Raw genomic sequence first — 26,617 nt, forward strand, 5'->3', positions numbered from 1 at the left:
TGGCTGCTTTGATTAGCCAGGCCGGGCAAGGGTCCAAGGAGGAGGTGGTAGCTTGACAGCGGTCAAGCACTCTGGCCACAAAATCAGGCGTGACAGGCTGAAAGGAGTCAAGGGTTACCAGGCAAGACAGAGCGCTGGACATCTCTGCTCGACTCACTGTGTTCAAAAAAGGAGAGGGGTCCCGTTGGATGGCCTCCACTTTAGATTTTAAAAAGGCTGCAAACTGGTCAGGTGAAAAACTAGGGGGAGGCCTATCATCCAGACCAGTTCCAGATAGGTTGCACACTATACGGAATAACTCCGCCTGCTGGTTGGATGCTTCGCTTATCTGGTTAGCGAAGTAAGTTCGACAAGCAGCCTTTGCCTTAAACAGGTAAAGGTTAGTTGCAACCCTGACAGCTCTCCTATTATAATCTGTCGGGTTCTTCCTCCACCTACGCTCTAGCCTTCTCCTGTGTGGCATCAGAGCAGCTGAGCCAATAGCAACCAGAGGTAGGAATAATTGGATGGTTAGATAGTTACAGAATTAAGCATATAGAAGCAGAGGTAGTTCTTCTATGGTCAATTGATAAATGATGAGTCATCACTTTATGTAATCCCATTGATTCAGTGGATCTAATATAGTTGAGACTACAAATTAGATTCAGGTTGTGGTATTTCCTGGGGCTGGAGATATGCTGGTCACTACTTGAACAGTTTTCAAGTAGACATCTATGGCTAAATCTAATTGTTACTCTTAACCAGAGTAAGCCAATTTGAATCATTTGATTCATTTTGGAAGTGTTTTTGGAAATCCAGTTTGTAAATTCAAAATCCCATTAATGCAGCAAGTCTACTCTAGTTGGCTAACAACCAGAGTTAGGTCTAGTTTGTAATTTGATCTCTGAATCACACTGCTAAATATATCATAAGATATTGTTGTTAGAAGGGGTTGATTTAGTGGTTCCGTCCCCTTAGAGTGTGTGTGTGTTCAGTTGTTTAGTCGTGTCCGACTCTTCGTGACCCCATGGACCAGAGCACACCAGGCCCTCCTATCTTCCACCGCCTCCCGGAGGTCTGTCAATTTCATGTTGGTTGCTTCGATGACACTGTCCAACCATCTCATCCTCGGTCGTCCCCTTCTCCTCTTGCCTTCACACTTTCCCAACATCAAAGTCTTTTCCAAGGAGTCCTCTCTTCTCATGAGATGGCCAAAGTACTGGAGCCTCAGCTTCAGGATCTGTCCTTCCAGTGAGCACTCAAGGTTGATTTCCTTCAAAATGGATAGGTTTGTTCTCTTTGCAGTCCAGGGAACTCTCAAGAGTCTCCTCCAGCACCACAATTCAAAGGCATCAATTCTTCGGCGGTCAGCTTTCTTTATGGTCCAGCTCTCACTTCCATACAACACTACAGGAAAAACCATAGCTTTGACTATTCAGACTTTTGTTGGCAAGGTGATGTCTCTGCTTTTTAAGATGCTGTCATCTTAAAAATGCTTAAGATGCTTTTTAAGATGCCCCTTAGAGACAAACCAAGAATAGTCCATATAGATCTGAGTTTCACATGATTTCTCTTTTGCTAATTAGAAGACATCAGCATTCCTTTGAAATAATGGATATGATACTCTGAGAGAGACAGGATGGAGCTTGGAAACACAACTGTTTGCACTACATTTCACAGAATCCCCGGACTGTCTTGGGATTCTGAGAGTTGTAGTCCAAAGCAATTTTTTCAGGGTCTGAGACAGTATATATAACCCTTTCTTCCTATGCCATTTCCCCCTGTAAATTATCTGTAGGCTGCTATTAATTCCTTGGAGGGAAATAGATACAGAAGTATAGTCAAAACATGTTACTGAAATAATGAAAATAAAAAATTCAGTTTTGTTCAACATATTTTCTAATATTCTCTCTTTCTCTCTGTTGGTGTTGGTGTTGGTGTGAGAAAGACAGAGAGCGAGCGAGAGAGAGGTAGTCCTGTATATTTTGTATTTTAAAGCTACTTTATTTGTAATAAAACTTGATGGGAGTTACTTCCAATAAATAACACATTGTCATAATTTAATTGGTACTGCATCTTATTGTAATGTGCTGTAATGTGTATTATGTTACACAATACCTTGTTCTTAACTGCAAAATACCCACTGCAGTTCCTTTTGATTTTTTCCCCAGACCAAACTCCGACTCCAACCCGATTCCTAAAGAACTGTGAGGAAGTGGGCCTCTTCACCGATATAGACTGCTCCTTAGAGCATGAGTTTAGAAAGGCACAAGAAGAAGAGAACAATAAAAGGGTATGCCTTTGCAGAATGGAAACTTGTGTACATTTTCTCTCCTCCTGTATGCTGTGCTGTGAAGGCAGAGAGAAACTCTGTAACCTGAACAACAAGAAGGGGGAGAAAACCATTGTTTGGAAACTAGGTGGCACTATAGATTGTGACATGATTTGTAACTTGCATATATTGATAAAACTGAGTAGGTAACCTTGGTTAAAGTAACTGAAAGAGAGTTAGCTGACTTTTATTAGCATGGGCAGGCTATGATTACCAAGGCTAACAAAACATATTGCGGCTACTTCTCTATCGAGAACAACACACACACTTTCAAATGTCCCATATGTTAGGACTTCAGCTCTAATCCCCTGCACATAATTAAATATTTCTATCATAAGGATAAAAAAAAGGAAAGCTAATGATTGTTTACTTTTAAATGGATACTTTTATGGTATGTTATGATTTTGTATTACTTGTTGCCACTTTGGGACAAAAAAAAAGATGCAGCTATCACTGAAGAATTTAAATCAAAAGAGGAGAACTGTCATTTATAAGCACAGTGTAATATTGCCCATTTTGTTTGTAAGGGACTGTGTGTCTTAACATTGTCCTTTAAAAATATGGTTGTGATTTAAAAAAAAAAAAATCAGTATTTGCAACTGCAGTAGCAGTGGCTATCAACTGAATGTGACACCAGACTACTGTATAGCTAGCATTCTGGGGAATGTACTGTAGTGTTAGGTGTATGAGTGAATCAAAGATACAAGACAGATCAGAGAGCAAATGAGAGCAACGTTTTGGAATTTTGTTAACAACTCTATTGGGCACAAATATGGGACAGTCCAGGAAACATTACTATACCTGCTGATGTGAAAGTAAAGTCCCGTAGAACTTTGTGGGACCCGAGTCTGGAAGAGTTACTTTTGGGGTCTATTGCTCCCACAATTCCCCAGCCAAACAAAGCATGCTGACTAGCATTCACAAATTGATACCAAGCAAGGGAAAATCCCAGAAATTGACTCTTTTTTTCCCATCAGGTCACCACTTCTCACTTAAATGCAAAGCAACTGCCAGGGCTGTTTTTTGACAAGTATGAATGGTAGTGAGCACAAGAGGGTATCCTGTACAGCATCTTGACTGCTGTCATTGATGTTGACAACATTCAGCCTGCCTTTTGATATGTAAAGCTTAATATTCTTTTGCCTGCTGGCAATGCAGCTGTGATATATTGAATCAATATAGGCCACTTCCAGGCATTCTGAATTGTGGATTTAGAAGCACAATATCCCATATTCAGAAACCAGAGGTTTTTTTAAGACTTGAATTTCCTGGCTTTTAAAAGTAGAAGTTTAAGTATACATACACTACACACAAATTCCATTAGAAACTTCCCTCATGTAGAACTACCCAGTGCTAGGGGATCCCGGAAGATGAGCATATGATGTGTACTGTGGCTGCTGAGAGAGGGCAGAAGCAAGAACAGCTGGGATGTGGCTGTAGTCCCCTGGTGCCTAAAGGACTACTTTAGAGTTATTGAAATATGAAGCAAGAGTGTAAGTAAGCGCAGCACATACAATGGAGAAACATATACATCCTTTGACTTCTTAGGTAACCTAATGTTGCCATGCCCACTCCACAGAATGCAGACTAAAAAGCTATTTTCCAGTTTTTAAGTCCTTTCCTTGAGGTAGCCAGTCTGAGGAAGAAAAGCTGTATCAAACCAAGAGCTCTGTGAACATGTTGTGTGCTTGTTTTCCAAAAGATGCCCCCTCACCTTCTGATTATTTTTTAAAGAGCTGGGAGTTAGCAAAGATTGTCCGTGGAAACCAAGATCAAAAGCATCCATACTATGAGAATAATGAAGAAAGACCGGGGGGGGGGGGCATAAATTCATTTGAAATGTGTTGCAACAAAACCTTACAGATAGCATAGAAAGGCAAATAAATGGGTGCTCAATCAAGTTAAACCTGAACTCTTGCTAGAACAAAAATTAGTAAACTAGGGCTACAATATAATGAAAATACAGAATTGAGCAGAAAAGACAATATTTCTGGGAAAAGTGGAGGGGGACAGTAGGAAGAGAGGAAGACCTAACATGAGACAGATTGTCTCAATAAAGAAAGCCATATCTGTTAATTCGGAAGACCAGAACAGAACAATAGAAAAGACAATATTGCTTGGAAGGGATGCAGTAAGAAGAGAGAACAACCTAACATGTTGGTTTTTCAAAATCTGAGCAGATCTGTCAATGATAAAAGATTTTTGTGGTCATTAACTCATGTAACATCTGAAGTGATTTGATGGCACATAACATTTTTGGATTTTTTTTATTAATTACCAAACAGTTGCATAGTGACAAGACAGGTAGAATGGTTGAGACTATGGCAGGATATAGGCACCATAGCTCATTGAGTCTCAAAGAAAAAAAAATCACATTTTAAATGAGTGATCTTCTGAATATTTGTTCGGTAACCTTTTTAAAAATATCTTTTAATTTTTTTTTTACAATCCAACACAGAATCTCTTTGCAAGCAGGAATTTCTCTTTGATCAGCGAGGAGTTAAAAATACAATTGACTCCTGAGAGGTTCAAAAGTTTGGATTGCACCAGATGTGGGGCTGATTTCTCCTTTAAAGAGTTGTGTCAGGAACCTGGTCTCAGAAATCCTGAGAGAATGTTGACTGAAAGCACTCAGGGCTGGGACAAACACAACTGGCCTGTGCTTTTGGAATGAAGAAATAGATTGTGTAATGCAGAAATATGCCTTGCTAATACCCTAGTGGTACATGGAAAAATGTCCCCCTTTCTGGAGGTCTGTCACTCCATTACATTCTTTAAAGCAAACCTGGGTTTTTTACTGCTTCCATAACAGCTGTGAACTTTTCTTGGCCTGTAATTCTTTCTTGACCATACATTATACTGTATTATCTGCATGACAAGCCTGTACCCTACATATTCAAAAACAGTCACTGTTTTTCCCATTTAAAATGTCTTTCAGCACCTACAGCCCCATTTCTTTCCAAATAAAAAAGTGGATGGGACCAACCATTCTCTTTCAAGATAAACAAGATTGGTTTTTTCAGTTTATGCAATCTGTTTTAAGTCTGGAAACATTTAGGGTCACTTATTTCCGAATGGGGAAAAGTTTTACTTTTAAAAATTATAACCCAAAACTCATTTTTCAAAACAACCCCAAATTTGGCACAGAAAAAGAGCAGTCTGCTATACATGTGAAAGATGTAATGCTGATTAGAAATCCAGTGTCCAAGTTATCGTATTTTGTTTGGGCTGCCCCCCATTTTTAGAATTGCCTTGTAGAATGTTGATTTGCTCTGCTACACAAGCTGTAATGCACTGTTGTGCAGCTATAATCACCATCATATTAGAACTGCAGAGCTGAAAGGGAAACACGCCTTCTTTGTGCAATTGAAAACCATGGTTGGGCTTGCGAGTATATGCAAGATTCCTTTGCTTTAATTAATGTGCTATCAAAAGTCAATTCTGACCGATGATGACACTTTTCAGGGTTTTCCAAGTAGACAATACCCAGAAGTGGGTTACCATTCCTTTCTCTTGGGGGTGCCCTAAGAGTGTGCAGCTTGCCCAAGGCCACAAAGGCTGGCTCTTCTCACCAGGGGACATGGTGAGGAACTGAACGCCCAACCTTTGGTTCCACAGCCAGATACCAAAGCCACTCATCTAGCCAGCCAGCTTTCACTTTCATTCCATGAGATCAATTATGTTTAAAATTTGCATATTATGTAAGAGCATTTGTTTTAGGTGAAATAGCTCCTCTAATATAAATGGATAACCAGCACAAAAGAGAAACTAGGGATAAAATTGTGACTTGTTGTCACATAGGGAAAATAAGTCATGGGTACAGTTGCAGTGTATAGCTTCTTGCTCCTTGGTTCCAGATTCCAGCATTCTGATCACAGAAAATTAAAACTGTAGCAAATTACATTTGGTAGTAGAAAATGTAGAACAGAGGGCTCTCTGGCATCCAACTGAAAGCACCATTCCTTCATGACTGTAGCCTGTGACCAGTGCTTCTGCCTTACACAGAGTGTCATATAGCCTCTGTAAAGGGAAGGGGCAAGGTAGAACAGTGTTGGCAGATCAGGTTATCATCCGAGCCTGAAGCAACAGATTTTACATTTAAGCTGGTCTGAGCATAAAGTATCCAAAGCATTTGTCATAGGTTATATTTGCAGGCACATGACCTTTCCTGCCTCTGGAGAAAGAAGTGCTGGCAAAATGACTCAAGAGCTGTGAATGCATGCCTGAAAGAATAGCGCCCAAGCTGGGATGATCAGGATTGCTTTCCTACACAACAAATGGACTGATTCTGTTAAGCAGCAGAGTATTGAATCTTGCCTGCATTCTGTATATGATGCCGGGGGGGGGGGAACCCAAGCATCATCAACTTGGGACAGTACAAGGTATATGTTTAGTATGATGGAGGCATCAGGTGGGAGTGTCTCTGAAGTCTTCTGTATAGTTTCTTTTTTGCTAGTTGAAAGCAACAGCAGTAATTAAATATTACTGTCGCTATTGCAAGTGATAATGATAAATAATAATTAATAGTAGCAGAAAATATAATATTCAGATTCTTAGTCTTAGTCTTAATTTTGTCTGTGTAGAAGCTTAACTGCCATTGCTTCCCATCTCTAAATCCCTTAACAGGATATCTTCCTGTGATCTAGGACTCATTGTGAGTGTTACACTGTCTAAAGAAGTGGACTTTTCCATGAAAGCTCACATTAAAATGTAGCAGTTAGTTTTTAAGGTGCTACAACATTTTTGTCTTCTTTAATTTTTTTTTATTTTTCATTCCATATTGGCCTGAGACACTGAGAAAAGAGGCAACAGAAAAAGAGAAGGAGGAGCAGGTCATATTAATATTAAAAGCATTAGGCTTCTTCATGGTGACCACAATTTTGAAATGGATACAGGGGATCAAGGGAGTGGGATGGGGACACAGCATCCTATTAGTCAGACCTGCTACATCAGTATTCTCCATAAGGCCCCACTCAAGCTGATGTGTACTTTTTTCTTTTTAATTACAAACTGCATGAATAATGTCACATCTAGTTTCACCCTTAGTACAATAGTTTTACATTTGAACGGGATGAAAAATAGTAATGCAATAATGTTTGTTTCTATACTGGTCATACCCTCCACCCTGTCCCCATGAAGTTACTCCAATGGTTGCTGTTTCAAGTACGGTATATTAATACAGTGGTGCCTTGCTTAGCGATGTTAATCCGTGCAGCAAAAATCGCTGCTAAGCAATTTCATCGCTAAGCGATTTTAAAAAGCCCATAGAAACGCATTGAAACCTCTTCAATGTGTTCCTATGGGCTGAAAACTAACCTTAAAGCGAAGATCCTCCATAGGGGCGGCCATTTTCGGTGCCTCTAAAGCAAGGCAAAACAGTGGGTGGCCATTTTGTAACCGCCGATCAGCTGTGCGAAAATGGGGGCTTTGCGATGATCGCTTCCCCGCGATCATCGCAACGCAAATTTTCCCCATAGGGACCATCACAAAGCGATCGCTCTTGCGATGGCAAAAAGTCCATTGCAAAGCAATTTCATCGCTACATGGAGCGATTGCTATGTGAGGCACCACTGTATTTATCAGATGGTGGCTGGGGGATTCTAGAAGCAATGTCTTTTTGAAGCTTGAAGTATATTTGTGGTACTCAGGAAATTAATGGAAATCCTATGGAAACAAGAACCAAAACCCACCATCAAAACCAAAACCAAAATCATGACACCTTCAGGACTAAAAAAAAAATTATTTCCATGGGTTTTTGTGGATTACGATCCACTTCTTCTGACACACATCTATTCTGTACCACCCAAGGATGGTTAAACTACATTGCAGGTAGCAGGTCAGTCTTGCTGAAATCATGCTGGAATTCCAGATGCATGATTCCAGCATATCTCTATGTCTGAGAAATCAGACTTTCAAATTATGATTATGCTTACCTCCCAAAGACTAATCACAAAACAAAGGGAATTATTTTATTTATTTATTTAACTTATATGCCGCCCACACTACCAAGTCTCTGGGTGGCTTACAACATTTAAAATACAATAAAAAGACAAAATAATTAAAACACAATTAAAATATATACTCTAAAATTTGCCATTTTTTCAATTAAATGATATTATTTCAATTAAAAGCCTTCTGGAACAGTTTATTTTGTAAACTATGGGTAAATGAGGAAAAAAACCTGCTCTAAAAATAAGATATTTCGAGTAGTTAAGAAATCTTCTCTTCTAATGAAAGCTTATATTTGAATTGTAGTTCAGCCAAGAGTCTGATTCTGATAGTTCTGAGTCTGCCATCTGCATAGGCAGGGGCTTGGAAAACCTCTTGTCTCAAAGCATTCTTGCCAAAGGTGTTAAATTGGGCAGCTTCCTTCACATGTGTATGCACTTCCACTCTGATACTCCAACTAGTGCATGAGTCTTTGTTCCAGAAGATGGTGAGTCATTGCAATGAAAGTGATAGGGGTGGGTGCGTATGAGAGATGGCATAGCTAACTTGTGGTTTTGTTGGATGATGATTCACTGTCAAGAAATCAGGAAGCAGAAAGATTAATCAGGTTTCCTTATAAGGTTTGGTGAGCTACATCAAACAAATAATACTGGCTTCTTTGAGCATCCCAGTCAAATATTGATCAACAGGAATACAGTGGTGCCTTGACTTACGACCATAATCCGTTCCAGAAGATGGGACTTAAGTCAAAATGATCATAAATTGAAGCATGCATTCCTACAGGATGCATTCCCATGAATCCATTCTGGCAAAAAAAAAAAAAAAAAAACCAAATAAAATAAAAATAAACAGAGCAAGCCCCATGCTGGGACTGCAAAAAAAAAAAAATCACCAAAAAACAGATAACAACACACCACAGAAACATAACCCTCCCCAGCCCTGCAAAACCCACCCAGAACAGCTTTTAAAAACCAAAAACTGACACCTTATCTTACCAGGCAGTCCCAAGCCTCCTCCGATGGCCTCCACAGGCCGATGCCACCACCGCTGCTAGTACCCGACGCCACGTCTAGCTCTGGCACCGGTATTCACGGCCACTCTCCGCAGGGCTGATGTCGCTGCTGCTGCTGGGTCTCACTCCTCAGCCTTGGCGCGGGGGTGGAGGGCCCCCTGATCCTGGCTCCCAGAGGAAGGGTCCTCCCGGCCGGACTTGGCAGAGCCTCTTGTGGTGCTTCCCTGCAAGGAAGGAGGCAAAGGCTGTATGAGAGGACCCTTTCTCCAGGAGCTGGGCCGAGGACGGGGATACCACCATCAGATGCAGTAACACCTCCACCACCATCTCCTCCTGCCGCTGCATCCCTTTCCCTAACTGTTGGGGCAAAAGAGCTACAAAGAAGCAGCCTCTTTGCCACCAACGGTTTGAATTTCCTGCCTTTCCCCCTGCCTTTTCCTGTTTGTAACTCAAAGCTCCGGCCACAAGTCAAAGCAAAATTTTGCGGCTGGTTGTAACTAAAAATGGTCGTAAGTCGGGATGGTCGTAAGTCGAGGCACCACTGTAGATGAAAATTGGACATGCCTGTATGGGGCCTTTTCTTCCTGAATCCCCTAGGACAGCCTCTGAAAGTTTCTGGTTGAATGTTTGTGACCCATGTTGAATGAAACAGTATATGTAAAATGTTTTGAACCCTTTAAACTGCTAAGTAAAGTTCATGCCTACAATTGCTAATTATTAGTTAATTCTGGCTAACAGAAGAGAATGTGAAAAAGCAGACAATGATGGTTATGGGCCTCACAGAAAATTATGACAGTGTGTAAAGAAAGACCATAAAGTGCTGTCTTTTGCTGATCATGACTCATTGTCATGACTGTTAATATTGACTGGAAGCAGCTCTCCAAGATCTTAAGAGAATTTTTTTTCTGCCCTGTGAAAGGATGCTGGGAATTGAACCTGGAACCTTCCTTCTGTGCACAGCACATGTGCTCTACCAGCTGAAATATATATAAAAATAAGCAAATAAAAGAAACAGTGCCACCATTTTCTACAAGCTTTTGAGAGACCAGTAACCATTAATAAGTGATGATAGCTTTGATTGTTGTGCTACAGATGTGGAAGAGTGATGCTGAATGTATTGCACAGACTTAAGCTTCTATGATGAAACTGCCTGAAAGAGAAAACATACTCCAGAAGAATATGTTAGGGTCATTGGTGTTATTGACTATTGATTTAGCTGAAGGCATTAGGAGCTAATAGCCATCTTTCAAAAAGTATGCTGTGATGGCATTTTGCTGTATGATTTGTTATGTGCTGCAATTTGGAACCACTCAAAACACATCAATAGAAAGTCATTTTTAAGATTTCAGACCCTTAAGCATGCCCATGCCAGAATCATTCTTCCTTTAATGCTGGTCATCAGGGAATCCATGTGAATGCTGACTGGAATCTGCAACCATTCCAATGCAGCTGTCTTAACACAAGGGTGCTTCATGAACAGCTGGAAAACAGTTCTTATCAAAATATAGTTCAGCTGATATGAATGTCTACAAACCCGTTGCCAAAGATGCTGAAACAGAGCCGAGCTGTGTATATACATGGCCATGGACAGAAGTAAGTAATTGGTTACAAGCAAGGCAGTTCCTGTAATAAGTAACTCTTATCTTATGAGTGACATAACTGAATAACAAAGTTACTTTTTAAGGATTAGAATACCTAGTGTTGCTTAGATGTAATGAATGACACCTAGTTAATTTCAGGATTTATTTTTAAAAGTGTTTTAGAGGCATTTGAACAGGAATTTTTTAGTTTTATTGTCACATCAACCTTAAGTAACTAGTTCTTTGATTTTGCCTTCCATATTTTAAAAAAGCTATTACCGAGGTTAAATATGAGAATTGGCCCCTGGAGAGAAGCAGCAGTATTTCCCTGTATTTCTTTGACCTGAAAGTGACAGGACTCAATCAGGTTATAACATACGATGCAAAAATTGCTTGTGAAATCTGAACAACAAAGATAACAACTTGGTTGATGAGAAGTAATGAATAATGTATTGAGTTCCTTTTTAAAATGGAAGTTTTTGAGTTCTTTGGTCATGGTAAACTTAAAGGGAACACTGGTCAGGATGCTAGACAAGAACTTGAATCATAGATGTCATGGACAATTGCTCCATATTCGTTGTTAATCTTGCTATTACAAAAAAACAACAACAAAAAACCAAGTCCTCAGTCTAGAGCTCAGTGTGTGCTCTTCTCTGGTTCATGCCAATGAAATGAAGAGCATGCATGTGCCAAAAAAGGAAGACATCACTGTATGTTCTCTGCATCGAAATGATGGTAGAGAAACTTTGGGGAGAAGAAAGAATGTGCAAGTATCAAAACTCCCCTGCCAGCTAATTCCTAGATTGAGATATAATGGTCAAAATCCTCTTGGGTACCTATGCAAATTGGGTAAACTTGGGGAGGCAAATTGCCCCGAATTAGGAAATCACAATAGCCATTATACATTTCTCGCACAACCTAGTATGCCAAAGGTAATGTCAGCAGTGATTTAACTCAAGGCAATTTGCCTCCAGACATTTCACTGTTTTATTTATGCCAGGGTAGCGAGGCAAGAGGATTATGGCTAATGATGTGCTGGTGGCAGTGGCTGCACAGACCTAAGGAATAAAACTTCATTTTAATAGCGTCTTACTGAGATCCTTCTTGAATAAGAATCCTAAATCTTGGCAGCCTTGTTGTAAATGCCCTCTTATGCCTATTAAGTGCAGAATTTTCGCTTTCTGTGGCTAAAAGTCATAAGCTGGGCTCAGCATTCATGGGCAGGTAATAGGACACTACCGATATGCTTTAGAGCAAGGTGCACTTCTGCTTTATTTATGGAGACAGGCATGCAGGTTGAGGACTTAATCATACCTGATAAATCATTCTCAAAAACCTATTAGAACCATATGCTGATTTTGCATTAATGTGGGGAGTCTGTTTTTAGTTGAATAGGGCAATCTTCCTCCCAGTACTCCCCTCCTCAATTCCCCCTGCTCCCTGTTCATCCCTTCACCTTTGTTTGTGAGCTATTTATGTGTTTGAGTGGTATCATTTGTATGGGTGGGAGACATTAATCTTAGAAACATTGTTAATGGGAATTGGTGAAAGAGGAAATAAAAAGCCAGACTTGAGTTGGCTTGTTATGGCTATAGCCATTTTTATGTAGTGGGAATTCCAAAGTTAGAGCCAGAAAGCTAGGTACAGGAAACACCAATAAAGGCTTCAAAAAGCAGCAGAATGGCTATCATTTTCTTTAGCATAAGGTAGTCATTTTGATCAAGGTGCTTATGTTGCAGTTGTTGAAGCACCACAAGAGGTGCTAGAACATTTGAAATTCCAAGCTCATTTTCCTTTCTTGAATTGCAAGGTTTCTATTGCTTTTTTAACACAGATATTCACTAGACATGAACGTTTGTTTACCATTAATGGTGTAATTCCCTGTATTTGTTTAGTTGGAAATTCCAACAAATTCAGTAGTTCTTCATTCTATGTTAATGTGCATAGGATTGCTCATATGACTCTCAGACAGAGGTATCTAATAGTACTAATGATGGTGGTGGGGTGGGGTGGTGGATTGGATGTCACCATAGAGTAAGTCAATGATATTTATATTAGTTGTCACTAATTTCTGTCATACCTGTTTCAGTGGATCCATGCTATGTATGATTAAAACTGAGTCCAATTCATGAATGCTTGCTACTACTATATCTGGATCCAACCCATTTTTTATTTGCCACATGAGAGTATAATGGGTTGGATTATGATATATCACACTGTGAATTATTCACACTAGAATGCTAGCAAAATACCATATTTTTCGCACCATAAGACGCACTTTCCCCCCACAAAACAGGGGGGTGGAAAATCTGTGCGTGTTATGGAGCGAAGAAAAAAGATTATATTTTCCTGTTTTCTTCTCCTAAAAAATTGGTGCATCTTATGGAAAGGGGCGTCCTATGGAGCGAAAAATACGGTAATTACACATTGTATTGTTCTGTCTTTAGCTCAGAAGTCCCTATGGGTTCAAGAGACTTATTCTTGTGTATTTAGGATTGCAGCCACAATATTATAGCTCACTTCTCATTCTGCTTGATGCTTAAAATGGATGAGGTGGGAAAGTAAGGGAACGAAAGAATGGAAGAGAAGAGAAGAGAGAGAGAGAGAGGATTCCAAAGGGGAGCACTTATTTTGTCGACTGGCTTTCTTTTCTCTTATACAGATTGCAGCAGTCTATTTCTAAGCCTCCCTCAGGATTTCCGGAGCTTTTGCAATTGGACTTTGCTTCCTATTTTAAAAAGCGGGTTTCCTTTTTTGTAAAAGAAATGCTGTTGTAGATGATGATATATGCAGCAAATATTCACTAGAGCTAATCTCACAATGCAAGTCCCTAATTTGTGCCTCAAGGTCGAAGGAAAAGAAAACAGAAACAAAATAGGAGGCATAAATCCTCTAAAGCAAAACCAGTCCCCTAGTAAAGTAGAGGATCTAGATTTGATATGTTAGGTATTAGTGACAGCTAACAATGGGATACTGAACATCCAGTCTTAAGCCCTTTATGTTGCTTTAGTGAAGGGTTGCCCTTTTTTCAGTCCCTGCAGGCATTGTGAAACATATATGGGGAAACTAATATATTATACTTTAGGAGCTCTATTCCATTAGAAACCAACTGTTCCCTTCTTTACTTCATATATGCTATAGATATTTCTCAGATAAAGAAATACTTCAGGATGAATTTGTACTTCTTTCTAAAGCAGCTAAAGTAACATGTGCAACCTCCAGGCTTGTCATGAATTCATTTGTACAACTAGTAAGCCCCTCACAGTTTCTGAAAGCGAAGGCAAGCAGAGTAAGGCTATATTTGGTTCATTGAGGCATTGCCCATCAGTCGTTTTATTGCTCTGTTATTTTCATTTGGCTGAGGTGAGGGGCAGTAAAACATGTTGCTTCTTTCTAGAGGAAAGGCATTTGTGAAGAAGATAGGGAGACCATATCAGTTTTACTTGAGAATCTCCACTCGCACTTGGCTTGTTCCCAAGTGAGAGTGTAATCTTTAAAAGATTACAGTGCACAATGAAGGCACATAATTATTAACAACGCTGGACCGTCAGTCAGGATGGTATTTGTATTTCTCGATTCTGGTTTCCATCCACTCTAATCTCACAGTGATAGGATACCCAACTGGAAGTGAGCAATCAACAAAATAAAGCCAAGTATCTATATTGCCTTGAAAAACATCCTACTTGAATGATTCAGACAATTGCCTAGAAAAACTGGGGGATTGTCTAATTGTTACGCTGCCATCAGGATTAAATTATTTCTATGGCATGCTGTAAAATGTTCCTGCTTAACTCTTCAAGGTTAAGCTATTTCAAGACCATTAGTGTGAAAAGAACACCTAAAAAGCATTTTAAAAGGGCAAAAAGAATAAAATCGCCACAAGATATTTAATTTGAAAGAAGATTGGTCTTTCTATACTTTTCTTTTTTAATCTGAGGGGTGGATCCCACTAAATACCTCAAAAATTATCCCTATTCTTTCAAAACTCTGCCTAAGTAAATTGTTGACAAAGATGCATAATATTTAATGTTTAATATATATGTTTTTCTGTCTTAATTCCCAATATCTTTAATCCATCAATACTGTATGACCCTCATTTAGTTAGCCAATGTAACTTTCTAATTACCTCTTCGAATGGTAAAAATTGTAAAATTGACTTCAGAATTTTCAGATCCTAGTGGAAAATGTTGAATTGAACATGCTTTATAACTTGCCTGGGCATTCATACTTTTGGCAGCTGGAATGTTGTATTAATGTGGAGAAAATAAGTTTGGTTGGTAAAAATATGATGATTCTATCTAAATCTAATTCTTGAACACTAATTTTTGCTCTGAAGTATCTAACAGCACCATAATGAAGAAAACATTTAGTAGAGGTAACTAGGTAGTGTAAAATTATTCTATTGCCTCTCCTTTTTTTTTTTAATAGGGAGAAAAGGCCACTTTTGTGACAGAAAAAATGGATGGAGCCTGCATGTATCCATAGCATTAGGTTCTGTTCAGAAGATCAGTCAGTACATAGAGTAGAGCCTTACAGACATGATTTATATCCAGTGATAACCTGGGTTATACAATGAGATGTACTTTTGAGGGGATACACAGAGGATTGTGTTGTTAGCCACTATGTGTGAGACTCAGAGCCAGTATGTTTGTGGTTATGATGAACAGCATTGATGCCCGCTTTCTCTTGCGCTTAGCCTATCACAGCACTTGGAATGCTGGGGGACGGGGGGGTGTTAAAAAGTAAAGAGGCCATTAGAGGAGGGGGAGAGATTGTAGTTATTGCTGCTGAGCATTGGAAAAAGGAGAGGATGAGAGTTGAGTGGTGTGGTGTCAAGGTGAAGGAACAGTTGGAAAGGTTCAGGGCAAGGTTAGAAGCAAAGTTGCAACAGAAACTAAACATCTGATAGTTAACCAGCGTAGTATTATTTATGTTGCTTTTAAGTTTGACTATTTTGTATTTTAATCACCACCTGAGTCAGGAGTTTAGTTGGAGCCCAGCCATGCACTGCCAGAGCATAGAAAACATAACTTTATCCTTTGGTGGAAATTCTTTTAGGAGTCCCAGGGTGGATTCTGGAAAAGGTGTAACCTTTTATTTTAGCTTGATTGACTTTATCTCATGAGACCTCTGAAGATTACATTACAAGATACATTAAATAAGTATTACGCCGTTTAAAACTTTTTCTTTCTTACTCTCTAGGAAATATATTTAGTCCCAGTTCAGATCATGACTAGGCACACAGGTGAGGAAGACTTAAACCTTCTCCGGGCTATATTTTGCTTCTATCTACAGTAGTTAGTCATGATACACCAATTAAGCCCCTCCCCCTTTTTTCTCTTGCATCGTTGTACCACTTGGGGGGAGGGGGACACTTAGAAAATGATCTTAAACTTCATGATACATCATTAATGCATAACATAGTTTAACCCTCAGAGAGAACCCATTTGCGAATTTGTTCTAATTAAAATTTCATCTTCAATTAAACACTTATTTGTTTAGACTAGTACACATAAATAGGAAGGGTTGTAATTTTTTTTGGAAGATGAACTACTAATTTTTAAGGAGAGGAAATCCATGAGCAGTTCTCTCTAAGAAGTCTTCCTATATGCATTTTGCTTAATCGGGTTAAAAGAGAAAACTACTCTTAACATTACATCCTTTGTGTCCCACAGACATACTGTAATGCGTCTACATGATGCTTCCTTTGAAGGCAGTCTGGGCACCTCAGTTAGCTGAAACTGTAACTGCCAGTGTTTTAACTGGGATATCTAGATCAGAATATTTCAACCATTATTCTACTAACTTCAGTACGTACAGTTAGTTTCCAAGCTCAACTGAAAATACTTGTGTTTTCTTTTCTTTTTTTTTTTACTTGTAAAGCCACAATGTTCTGTGGATGTCTCCATGTTGGCATAACTAACCCTGCAGAAGGATGATGATGTTAAATCTCATTAAATGACTAATTTTTAATTAAAACAATTAATATATCCAATAAAGAAATAATTGTAATAATTTGTAAGTATATTTTACGAGAACAGCAAGAAGAATTTATGTGGTAATTCACTACTTTCAAATCAGCCTAGAACAGATAAGTCTGATATTATACTTCTGGATAAGCAAACAAAAGCATGGCTTCTAAAACTTGGAGTTCCACCAACAAACAACCTCAGAAGTACAGAAAACACAAAAATTGCGAAGAACCATGCATTAAGACAAGAAATTAAAGAATATGGAAGCAAGATCAAATCCTCCTCCTCCCCATACTTATTTCAGCAACTGGAGTCATCCCAAAATCTTTGGTTACCAATTTAAAACAGTTGCCAACAGTTGCTAATTCAGCTCCTGAAATCCAAAAATCAGTAATTTTGCAAACACATCATTTACCTGCGGATTTACAGAACTTGAATCCTAATATTTAGCTCTGACCCTCTGGTCTGTCCCCATGCACCACTGCTGAAAAATAAGAAGTGCAATAAAATAAGGATAGTTATAATAATGTTGACGATGATGCAACAGAAATCAAGTGTTCTCTAAGAAGCATCTGTGGCTAGGAAGAACAAAGCATTGCTGGCAATAACTGTAACTCAGAAAGCACAATGTTGTTTCATATTAATGTTACCTTGTAAAATAGTAACAGGAAGAAACAAGGTGAGAGATTAATGTCCATAAACTGTTGCTTGGAAGCAATGATATAAACCTCTATACTGGTCTGAATGTGAAAGCCTCAGCATGTACTAAAAGACAAATTAGCATAATGTATTTGGCTAACAAGCTTTGTGGGGGGCAAGAGCCGTGGTTACTATAGGAAAACCCACTGAGTTGGAATCATTTTCCATGGGTGTCCTTCTTTAGGATGTGACATTTGCTTATGATTCTGGCAGTGGTGTAGAAGCAGAAGCAGCGCTGAACAGAATAGAAAAGAAAACTTGGGTGATACGTTAAAAAAGAAAGTTGGTACTGCCACTGTTGAAGGCAGCGACCCTCAAGAAAAAGAAAAGATTTTTCCTTCCCTTCTCCTTTAGAAAAATATCCTCTGTTTTTCTGCCCATGGTACTGGTGGAGAATTTCAGGATCTCACCCCCCCCCCCAAAAAAACACTGCTTTATAGCCAGTTCCCCCCCTTCCAGTTTTTTTTCTTTTTTTGCAACACAGTTTTTGAACATTAACTACAAATAACACATCCATGGATTCAGCACACAACTCAGGACTGAAATTTAAGAAACAGGAGCTGATGGGACCCAAACTACTGACAAATATAAAATATGGGTTTGGCCCATTGAGGTCATTATTATTTTGGAGTCTGTGTGATCATCCTTTTGTATGCGTTTCATTTGCAGTACTAAATTACCAGAGAGACAAGGATGATAAAGTTCACTTTTATTCAATGTGCTATTTATTCTACTCTGTCTCTTAAAGACAGGTTAGGAAAAATGTGTATATGGAGAGTGTAGAAGATCGTTATTAGTAGATTTCAAAGTGCAAAAAGCATTTCAATGTTAAATATTAATATGCAATAAATAAAATAAACATATTTTATATCTAAATAGCTGCACTGCAAACTGGCTGTGAGATACAGAACATACTTGTTTAGTAATGTTTAAATTTAAGAAGCCAATGTTATGCTTTAGAAAGGAATTGAAAGACTATTCAGAAACAAATTAGTATAATGCTCTGATTGCTTTTATTTGGACTGGGATATAAATTACCACATGGAGGTAAAGCAAATCTCTCCTATTACAAAAATCTGTTTACTGTTTCCTTGACAGGATTGCATTCGTTTAACTGCAAAAGATGCAAAACAAGAAGAGCGCTCCAGAGCAGCATTTAATGTTTCATTAGCAGACATAACCTTGTTTGTTTGCTTTTAAAAATTACATTTAGGAGAGGAAATCTGTTTGCACCACCAACATTCTGCCGAATTCCTGTTTTATGAACTTCGCCGCAGGCAATTTCTGAAGAGGAAAAATGGTTCAGGATTTATGACTTCTGTATTATTAATACAAAACATAATTTTTGAAGAACCGATCAGTCGAATTGAATGCCCCTGCTCTGCAGCCTTCATTCTGCAGGATGCTGTGTAGCTCACCCAGCTGAACATGCACTAAATGACCCTAATTGTGCTGTACACATTTAGTATTACTGAAATTTCATCAGAGGAACATAAGAAGTGCTTTGTATAGAGTACTGTTTGAGCGATGAGCTCAGGCAATTGATTGTTTGTGAAATAAATAACCTTTAGTCTATGCTAAAGACTAAAGACTAGTCTATGCTAAAGATGGGTTTCCTTTTGAAGTCTGGAATGTACTCCTGTTAGTATCCCTTGAAGGCAGTATCTCTGTTCTCCATAAAATAATGTATTTTAATATTACAGTATTAAATGTCTCTGGGTTTCTTTCATTTTTACATGTTTCTGTTCCTTTAGCCTATGAGTCCCTTTAAAAAAATCCTTTATGGTAATGTGGTTGCTGATCCATCCGGTATACATTGCATGTTATTGTGTATCTCAAAGCATATGTCAAAAAGATAATCTTGAGCAGACTTAAAAGAGCATGGATGGATGGCAGCTGAGTCTGGAAAACAGGAGGCATCTTTCATTATTCATTTCTATTGATAATTAGAGGGTACTACTAATTGGATCATGTCACAAAAATTAAGATAAAAGACCAAAAGCACAAAATCCATTACATTTTTAAACCGATGCTTAGAAGAGCTAGGATTGGTCGCACTAGTTACATGATGATGGTAATGATGAAGTGAGAAAGTCCTCATACAACAGGAAACCAAACTTACTATTTAGTGGGTTTTGTCTGGAAGGTGTTGCTGAAGTCTATTATTGTGCAGCTGTTTTAATCCAATGTACAAATATTAAAACTGGTTACGGATGGTAGGCCATTCTTTGCGATCTGCTGACTCAACCAAAAGAGAGGGATGCAAACCATACCAGCACAGTGTGTATGCTTAAAACATGACTCCTGCTACTAAAAACCAAGCAGTCATGGCATAGACATGCAAGGATGGCAATCACATTAAGATGATGGTGACCCTTACTCTTTGGGAACACAAAAGCCATCTTCTACATTTATGCATAGGATAATACAAGGACTTCAAATGAAGGCAATGCTAGGATTATGCAAATGTTTGGTAAGGTTTAGGTTATAATAAAGTATTTTGTCATCTATTTAGCTGTGCTGGGGTGTATGGGAGCATATACACACAGAGGTATGGCTAGATATTGATATAAATAAAAAATCTATAGAGAAATATCAGCTGGAACAGTAAGTGTTGTTACAGTACTGGAATGAGGTCTTTGAATTTTAACAAAGTTTAGGGCTTTGACATCTCTTACTGCAGTCCTATGAGAATGTTTTTACTCTTTGCCTGAGAAAGTATGGTGCAAAGACAAGGCAGAAGATTTACTACACTTTCCTGTTTAACAGAGAGAGGCTCTTGAAAAATGTTTACAATAAAGCAAAATAGGGCTACCTTGTGGGCCATGTTGACTGGGGAATTCTGGGCGATATAATCCAAAAAAGACAAATCTGCAGACCTCCAATTGAAAGTATAGAGCCTATGCAGCTGAGGGTGAGGGAGCTCAGTTTTCTTTTGGAATCCTGTCAACTATGCAACTACTATTCGGAAATCAGAAATCTGAGAAAGATGCCAGATAACAGGTGTAGCAGCCAGAAATATGTTGGTCTATTTCCTATGTGTGTGTTTTTCAAGGCGTCCAATTTACAGAAGGCTTTAACCTCTCCAAAAATCTAGTATACATCCTTGGGCTGCACATATTGAAACACATCCTTTGTATTTGGACAAGCAGGAACAAAATTACATCCAATGAAGCAGCTTCAATTGCAGCAATTTAGAATTGATTTGAGTGGTTTTACCTGCAAAGTGCCATGCAAATTGTTCAGAGCAGGCAGTTGAAGGCAGTACGGCTTCCTCTTGTGGGCCAAACCTGTGTAGGCCCTCATGCACTCAAAACAGCTAAGATATCTGTTGAACCTAGAATAAAAGTTAAAGGACTGAGTTGATGAGTACTGCACTGGTTCTAAAGCTGTCGAATTCAATTTACTTATCGTTCTCAACAGAACTAAGACTGTAGCACTAGCCAGAATGCTAAATCTATGTGCCATAGACCAACTGTAAAGTCATTTCCAAATGAAATATATATCAAACATTGGCAAATGGATATATGTACAATGTCTGTATTATAAATCATGAGTCTGATGTACAGAAGAGTAATTAGTCAACTTCCAGGTATTTTCAATTTGTGTTGCACTGTAAAAAGCAAAGAGTTATTTTTCATTCCTTTGGAGCTTTTAGTTAGAATAAGATCTATTGACATACTGTTTGCCAGCAGCCAATCACTTCATTTTGTTTGACCCTTCCAGATCCCCAATTTTCAGGCCTAGGGAAAATCTAAGCAATAAGATCCAATTTGTTCTACCCGTCTACTTTTCACAGAATATTTCAATGCATAATACTGTGGGAGGAACCATGGCGACGCCCGGGACACACCAGCTCTCCAATCCACGGATGCCAAACCATGACACCAGCATTGTGATTCAGCAAGCCATGCCATCACCGCAGTCAAGCTCAGTCATAACACAAGCACCTTCCACAAATCGGCAGATTGGGTAAGAGCCTATTCAGTATTTTTCATATGCTGGTTCAGATGAAATAGTTGCTTACATTTTGCCCCGCTGTGATTCGTGATGAGACATGCTACATTTCTTCAGTGCAGCTGGAAGTGCATAGAGCAATACTAGTTACAGTCACAAGAGCCACAATTATACCTGCTCCTCTCTACAAAAGCCCTGGATATGGAAAGAACACTATCTCCTCCCAAATGGTGTGTCAGGTCTGGCTCAAAAGTCCTCAACCTGACTGCAAAGCTGAAGTGGCTCTATTCTATTCTATTTAGCTTGAGGTAGCCGCCTCTTCTGGCTCTTTCTTTGACAAAGAGCATCTAGGTTGAATAATAAATAAATTGCTATTTTTAATGTCTTCTTTAGGCACCTACAAGTATGTATTTTTACAGTCAAAGGATCAGTCTATGTGTGTTTTCAACATGTCTGCAATCAAACATGCATTGATGTTAGCATGGGCTTAAATGTTTGTTCCTGGACTTTTCGGTCAGCAAGAATCTCTCTATTTCACCCACAGATTTTCTAGAGGTCTATATTTAAGTACGGAATTGATATCTCTTTCACAAATTCCAGATATTTTCATTGTGGATGTGATTCTGTTATAACAGACTAGGGAAATTTTAACCCTTAAGATGATTTGGTGTAAAACTGCAACATTTCATTATCATTAGCCATGTCAGAAGCCAGATAGTATGAGTTGTAGACCAACACATCTAAAAAGCCAAAGATCCCCCACCTCATTGCCCTAAGCCAGGACTGAACATTGCTCTTTGGTACATTTGTGGTCATTTTCTCTGTGTGTAAAGATTCAGTAAAGTAGTGTGCATTTTTACCTCATCACCTTGGTTAAGGTGTCCTTATATTAAAAAAAAGACTGCTGGTATCCTTGTTTTGTGCTTATGTATATCTTAATTTTTCTTGTGTGAATATATATTGGAATTTGTATTCTAATGTTGTTGATGATTATGTAAAAAAAACAAGGAGAATGTTCTCCCTTAGAGTATGTGTGTGTGTGTGTGTGTGTGTGTGTGTGTGTGTGTGTGTGTTTGCATGCATGCATGTGCAGAAGACCTGCAGAATAGGCCTGTAATTGCCTACAAAGTTTTCAGTCAGCAATGGTGTAATGGTCTTGCTGTATCTTAAGTAGGAGCCCTGAAGCCTTTTGAGAAGTGTACTGTAGCAACATTCTGATTTTTATCACAACTGTAGATAGTAGATAGTGTCAAAATATGGCCCAGCCACCTGCAAATGTTTGCACTGGCTGCAATCCAAGGAAAACAACAAATGGCAAGATAAGGTTTCATGGAGGCTGTTGCATGTGGGCTGGGATTTGTCTGTAGGCATATGCCTTGCTTTCCATAGAGCAAAATTTGCTGTTTAGAGAGGGTAGAAATTCTATTTCTTAGTTTTTCTTCTTGTTGTTTTCATTTCCCTCCTTATCTTTCGTGGTTCTTGTTTTTAACTTACCATGAAGCCTGTAAAGGTACATGTATAAAATGGAAAAGTCCTAGATACCTGACAGGGATAAAAGTGGTCATCACCATTAGATATATGGTGGTGGATAATTTTAGTACAGTCATTCTATTTTCCTACTGTGTTTCCCCGAAAATAAGACAGGGTCTTATATTAATTTTTGCTGCAAAAATGCATTAGGGCTTATTTTCAGGGAATTTTTCCCCATTTACAACCATCTATGTTTATTCAAATACAGTCATGTCATCTTCTGGTTGCTGCACAATGGTGGAGGGCGGGGTGTCACTTAACTGGGGCTTATTTTTTGGGTAGGGCTTATATAATGAGCATCCTGAAAAATCATACTAGGGCTTATTTTCAGGTTAGGTCTTATTTTCAGGGAAACAGGGTACTGAACATACTCAAAGTCATATTAATAAGGAAAGATGCTGAAGTGAGGCATGGCAATATATTTTTCTTCTGCAATAAATGTACTCCTAGGGCTAGAGCTGGAATGTTATTTTTTTTTAACTGCAGTTCCTAGAATTTCCTGGGTAATTTTCCCAAGCTCTTCTGAGAACTATTTCAGTTATAACTGCAACTAAGGTGGTAATTACACAGGGAACTAGATTGCAATTTGGACTGCTTGTGTAGCGGTCCAGTGCGATCTATTGTTTATTTAAAATATTCTTACCCTGCCTTTCTCATTTAAAAGGATCCAGGGCGGCTTACAACATTGAAAGAAAATGTTTAAAGCTGAAAACAATGAGTATACAGCAGTGGTTAACATCATTAACGGACAGTAATTAAAGTTAAGAAGAATGAGTATAAAGAGGCATCTTATATCATTAAAGGTGATATTAAAGCTAAAGCATACAAATATTAAAAACAAACAAACGCACAACATACAAGGAAATGCACTCCAGCCCATTTCTGAAATGTACCCAAGCTGGATGTTTTTGAGCCAGGTGGAAGGCTTCTATTTTGGGGGTCTGGGGCTGAGTGATTCCCTGGCAGAGAGAAAGACCATTTTAAGGGAGATCACTTCTATTAAAGCAACTCTTTCTGGTGTGATCCAGCACACACCATTGCAGTTTTCCAATCACACCCAACAATAAAGGTTTTATCAGTTCAGCAAACAAAATGTTTGTTGTAAACATTCCAGATATCGCTGCAGAGACTTTTTCTTTGAATTATATGTTCAGATTGTAAGAAAGAAACTATAATCCAACTGCATGTGATTCAAAAGGGGAAAGTAGTTAAGGAACATCTAGCTGGCAAGTGTTGTGTTTGCTTGATTAACAGAAACCACATACTCTAATGATAGGCCTCTCAGAGGAAGGACAGTCCAGTCTGCAACACTGTGAAATGATAATGGTGTTTAAATGTTCATTTTAAAAACACACAAGGTTGATAAGTCCAATCTTTCCTCCAGAGGAGTGAGTTTCTCATTTGATGTTGATCCATTTATGCTATTTATTTTTATTAGAGGTCACTGAAATATAAAATGCTTTTTCTTTTGTCAAAAATAAAATGTACTGCCATTTTTATTTTCTTAAAAATAAAGAGAACAGATTATACTAATGAAGTTTCTCTAGAATGAAGGCTATACTTAAACACACACACACACACACAGAGAGAGAGAGAGAGAGAGAGAGAGAGAGCAGTATTTATTTGCAGACTTCTTTATATGGCTTAATTTTGCGTAAGGACTTGAAAAAGGGTATCCCAACTGTCCCCGAGTGCCTATGACTTGCTATTTTTCAGAATCCTTTATAAATGGGCAGTTTGTGTCGTCACCAAAGTTTGCCAAGTGCTTCACAATCAGACATTCAAAATTGGCAAATTTGATTTCTTCCAGTGTTTTGCGATTAAAATATACATAATGTTAAATATTAACATTCTTTTTTGAATGCCATGTGCTAAATTTCAAATGTGTTTGGAATTAGAACAAAGGAACGGCACACTTCTATTGTTAACAATAGCGATTCTCAACAGAAGTTCCGCAGGCTATTCTCATCCTTGGGTAGATATCAGTTTCTTGCAGAGCAATTTGACAGCTCTTGAGGAAGGGTGGGAAACAAATCAAGTAAATGAATAAACTCTGACTTAAGTTTTCAGCATCATTGCAGCATGGAATGGTTACAACATCGGAGGCTGCTTTATACTGAGGCCGGTAGTTGGTCCATCTGAGCCAGTGTCGTTGACACTGACTCGCACCATGTCTCCAAGGTTTGAGGCAGACATATTACTTACCTGGAGAAATGCAAAGCTACCACTCAACTACACATCTTTGTATAATGTGTGTATGGTCTCTCTCTCTCTCTGTGTATTATGTATTATGTAATTAAAAGCATCCTGCAACTGTGTCATAGTATACATTAAAAGGAGTTGAAAAGCACTTGAAATGTTGCTGTTTTTCACCAGAAGGTCTTTATCAAAGGTGGAAATACTAAGAATGAAACATTTATCTGTATCACAAATAAACTATCCAATGAAGTAGGATTTGATATGTGTACATCTAGCCTGAGAAAATAGCATTCCTTTTGCCAAGAGTCCATTCTGTCTGTTCTCTCTCATTGATTGATTTCATCAGTAATAATATACCCAAACCATCATGAAATCTTGTAATTCCAAATAAAATCTTTTTTTTAACTTCTGTACAGGATCAGAGCTGTCTGTGGCATGAGCCTTCATGAAGTGGTCACATCAGTCAGTAGAGTTGATGGTGGTTGTGGAGTAGTATTGCTAGAAAATGAGAAATTTGAGGGGTTTAGTCAAATAGCATTTGTCAGCATTTAAGGTGACCAGGTTATTTGCTGTTGTTTTGCTGAGCAAGTAACAATCCCAGTGAGCTGAAGTCCAGGTGAAGACTGATGGAGAGCAGTCTGGTGCACTCTATCCTTCCCTGGTGGACCAGATTGAATATTGGTCCACTCTATTCTGCCAAAGCAGGGCATCTCCACCAAACTTTCACCCAGACATCTCTGATTGGCTGGTTTGACTCTATTCCTTTCTGAGAAGGAGAAAAGATAGCAGCTGGCTTCCCAGGACTCACTGGGCCATAAACAGGGTCCCAGGTAGGGAGACAGACTGGGTAGCCCTGGCTTGCTGCATATAGTGGTCTCCATTGACTTAGAGCTCTAGAATATTCATGTTGTCAAGTGACAGTTTTCTTAGGCAGAGAGGTTAGTGGATCTTTTTCTGATTCTACTTTTTTTCTTCTAAACTACTGATGGAGACTTGACTCTGTGTACATTCAGGTTTTATTTATTTTATTTATTTGTTCGATTTATATCCTGCCCATCTGGTATATTCCACCACTCTGGGCAGCTTACAGAATATCAAAACAATTAAAAAACATAAAATCATTAGCAACAATAACCAATAGTGCAGGAATAAATAAATAATAAATAGCAAAGCAAAAGAAATCAGTAGTTGACAGGAGGGAAGGCCTGGATGTACATTCATGTTTTCAGCTGGCATTTGAAAGTACCCAGCGTAGGGGCCTCGCGAATCTCCGGAGGAAGGTTGTTCCAAAGGCGAGGAGCCACCACCGAGAAGGCCCGGCTTTGAGTATTTTCCCTCCAGGCCTCCTTCGGCGTTAGGCTCCTCAGCCTCACCTCCTGATTCGTGCAGGTGATCTGAGTAGATCTTG

The 26,617-nt window shown here is 38.8% G+C and overlaps 1 protein-coding gene across 4 annotated transcripts in view; it reads left to right on the plus strand.

Moving 5' to 3' along the window:
• The window catches only part of CREB5 (cAMP responsive element binding protein 5), a 295,391-nt gene that overhangs the window by 77,148 nt on the left and 191,626 nt on the right, over positions 1-26,617 (plus strand). For 3 of the 4 annotated variants that reach the window (XM_020780492.3, XM_073003331.2, XM_020780509.3), the window contains exons 5-6: positions 2,151-2,272; positions 21,323-21,495. In XM_020780492.3, coding sequence (XP_020636151.2) covers positions 2,151-2,272; positions 21,323-21,495 — 295 coding nt within the window. Of the gene's footprint in view, positions 1-2,150; positions 2,273-10,688; positions 10,866-21,322; positions 21,496-26,617 lie in introns of those variants that run through there. The other variant, XM_073003332.2, reaches the window with a different exon arrangement.

The sequence above is a fragment of the Pogona vitticeps genome, chromosome 6 (assembly GCF_051106095.1).
Source record: "Pogona vitticeps strain Pit_001003342236 chromosome 6, PviZW2.1, whole genome shotgun sequence".
NCBI lineage: Eukaryota > Metazoa > Chordata > Lepidosauria > Squamata > Agamidae > Pogona > Pogona vitticeps.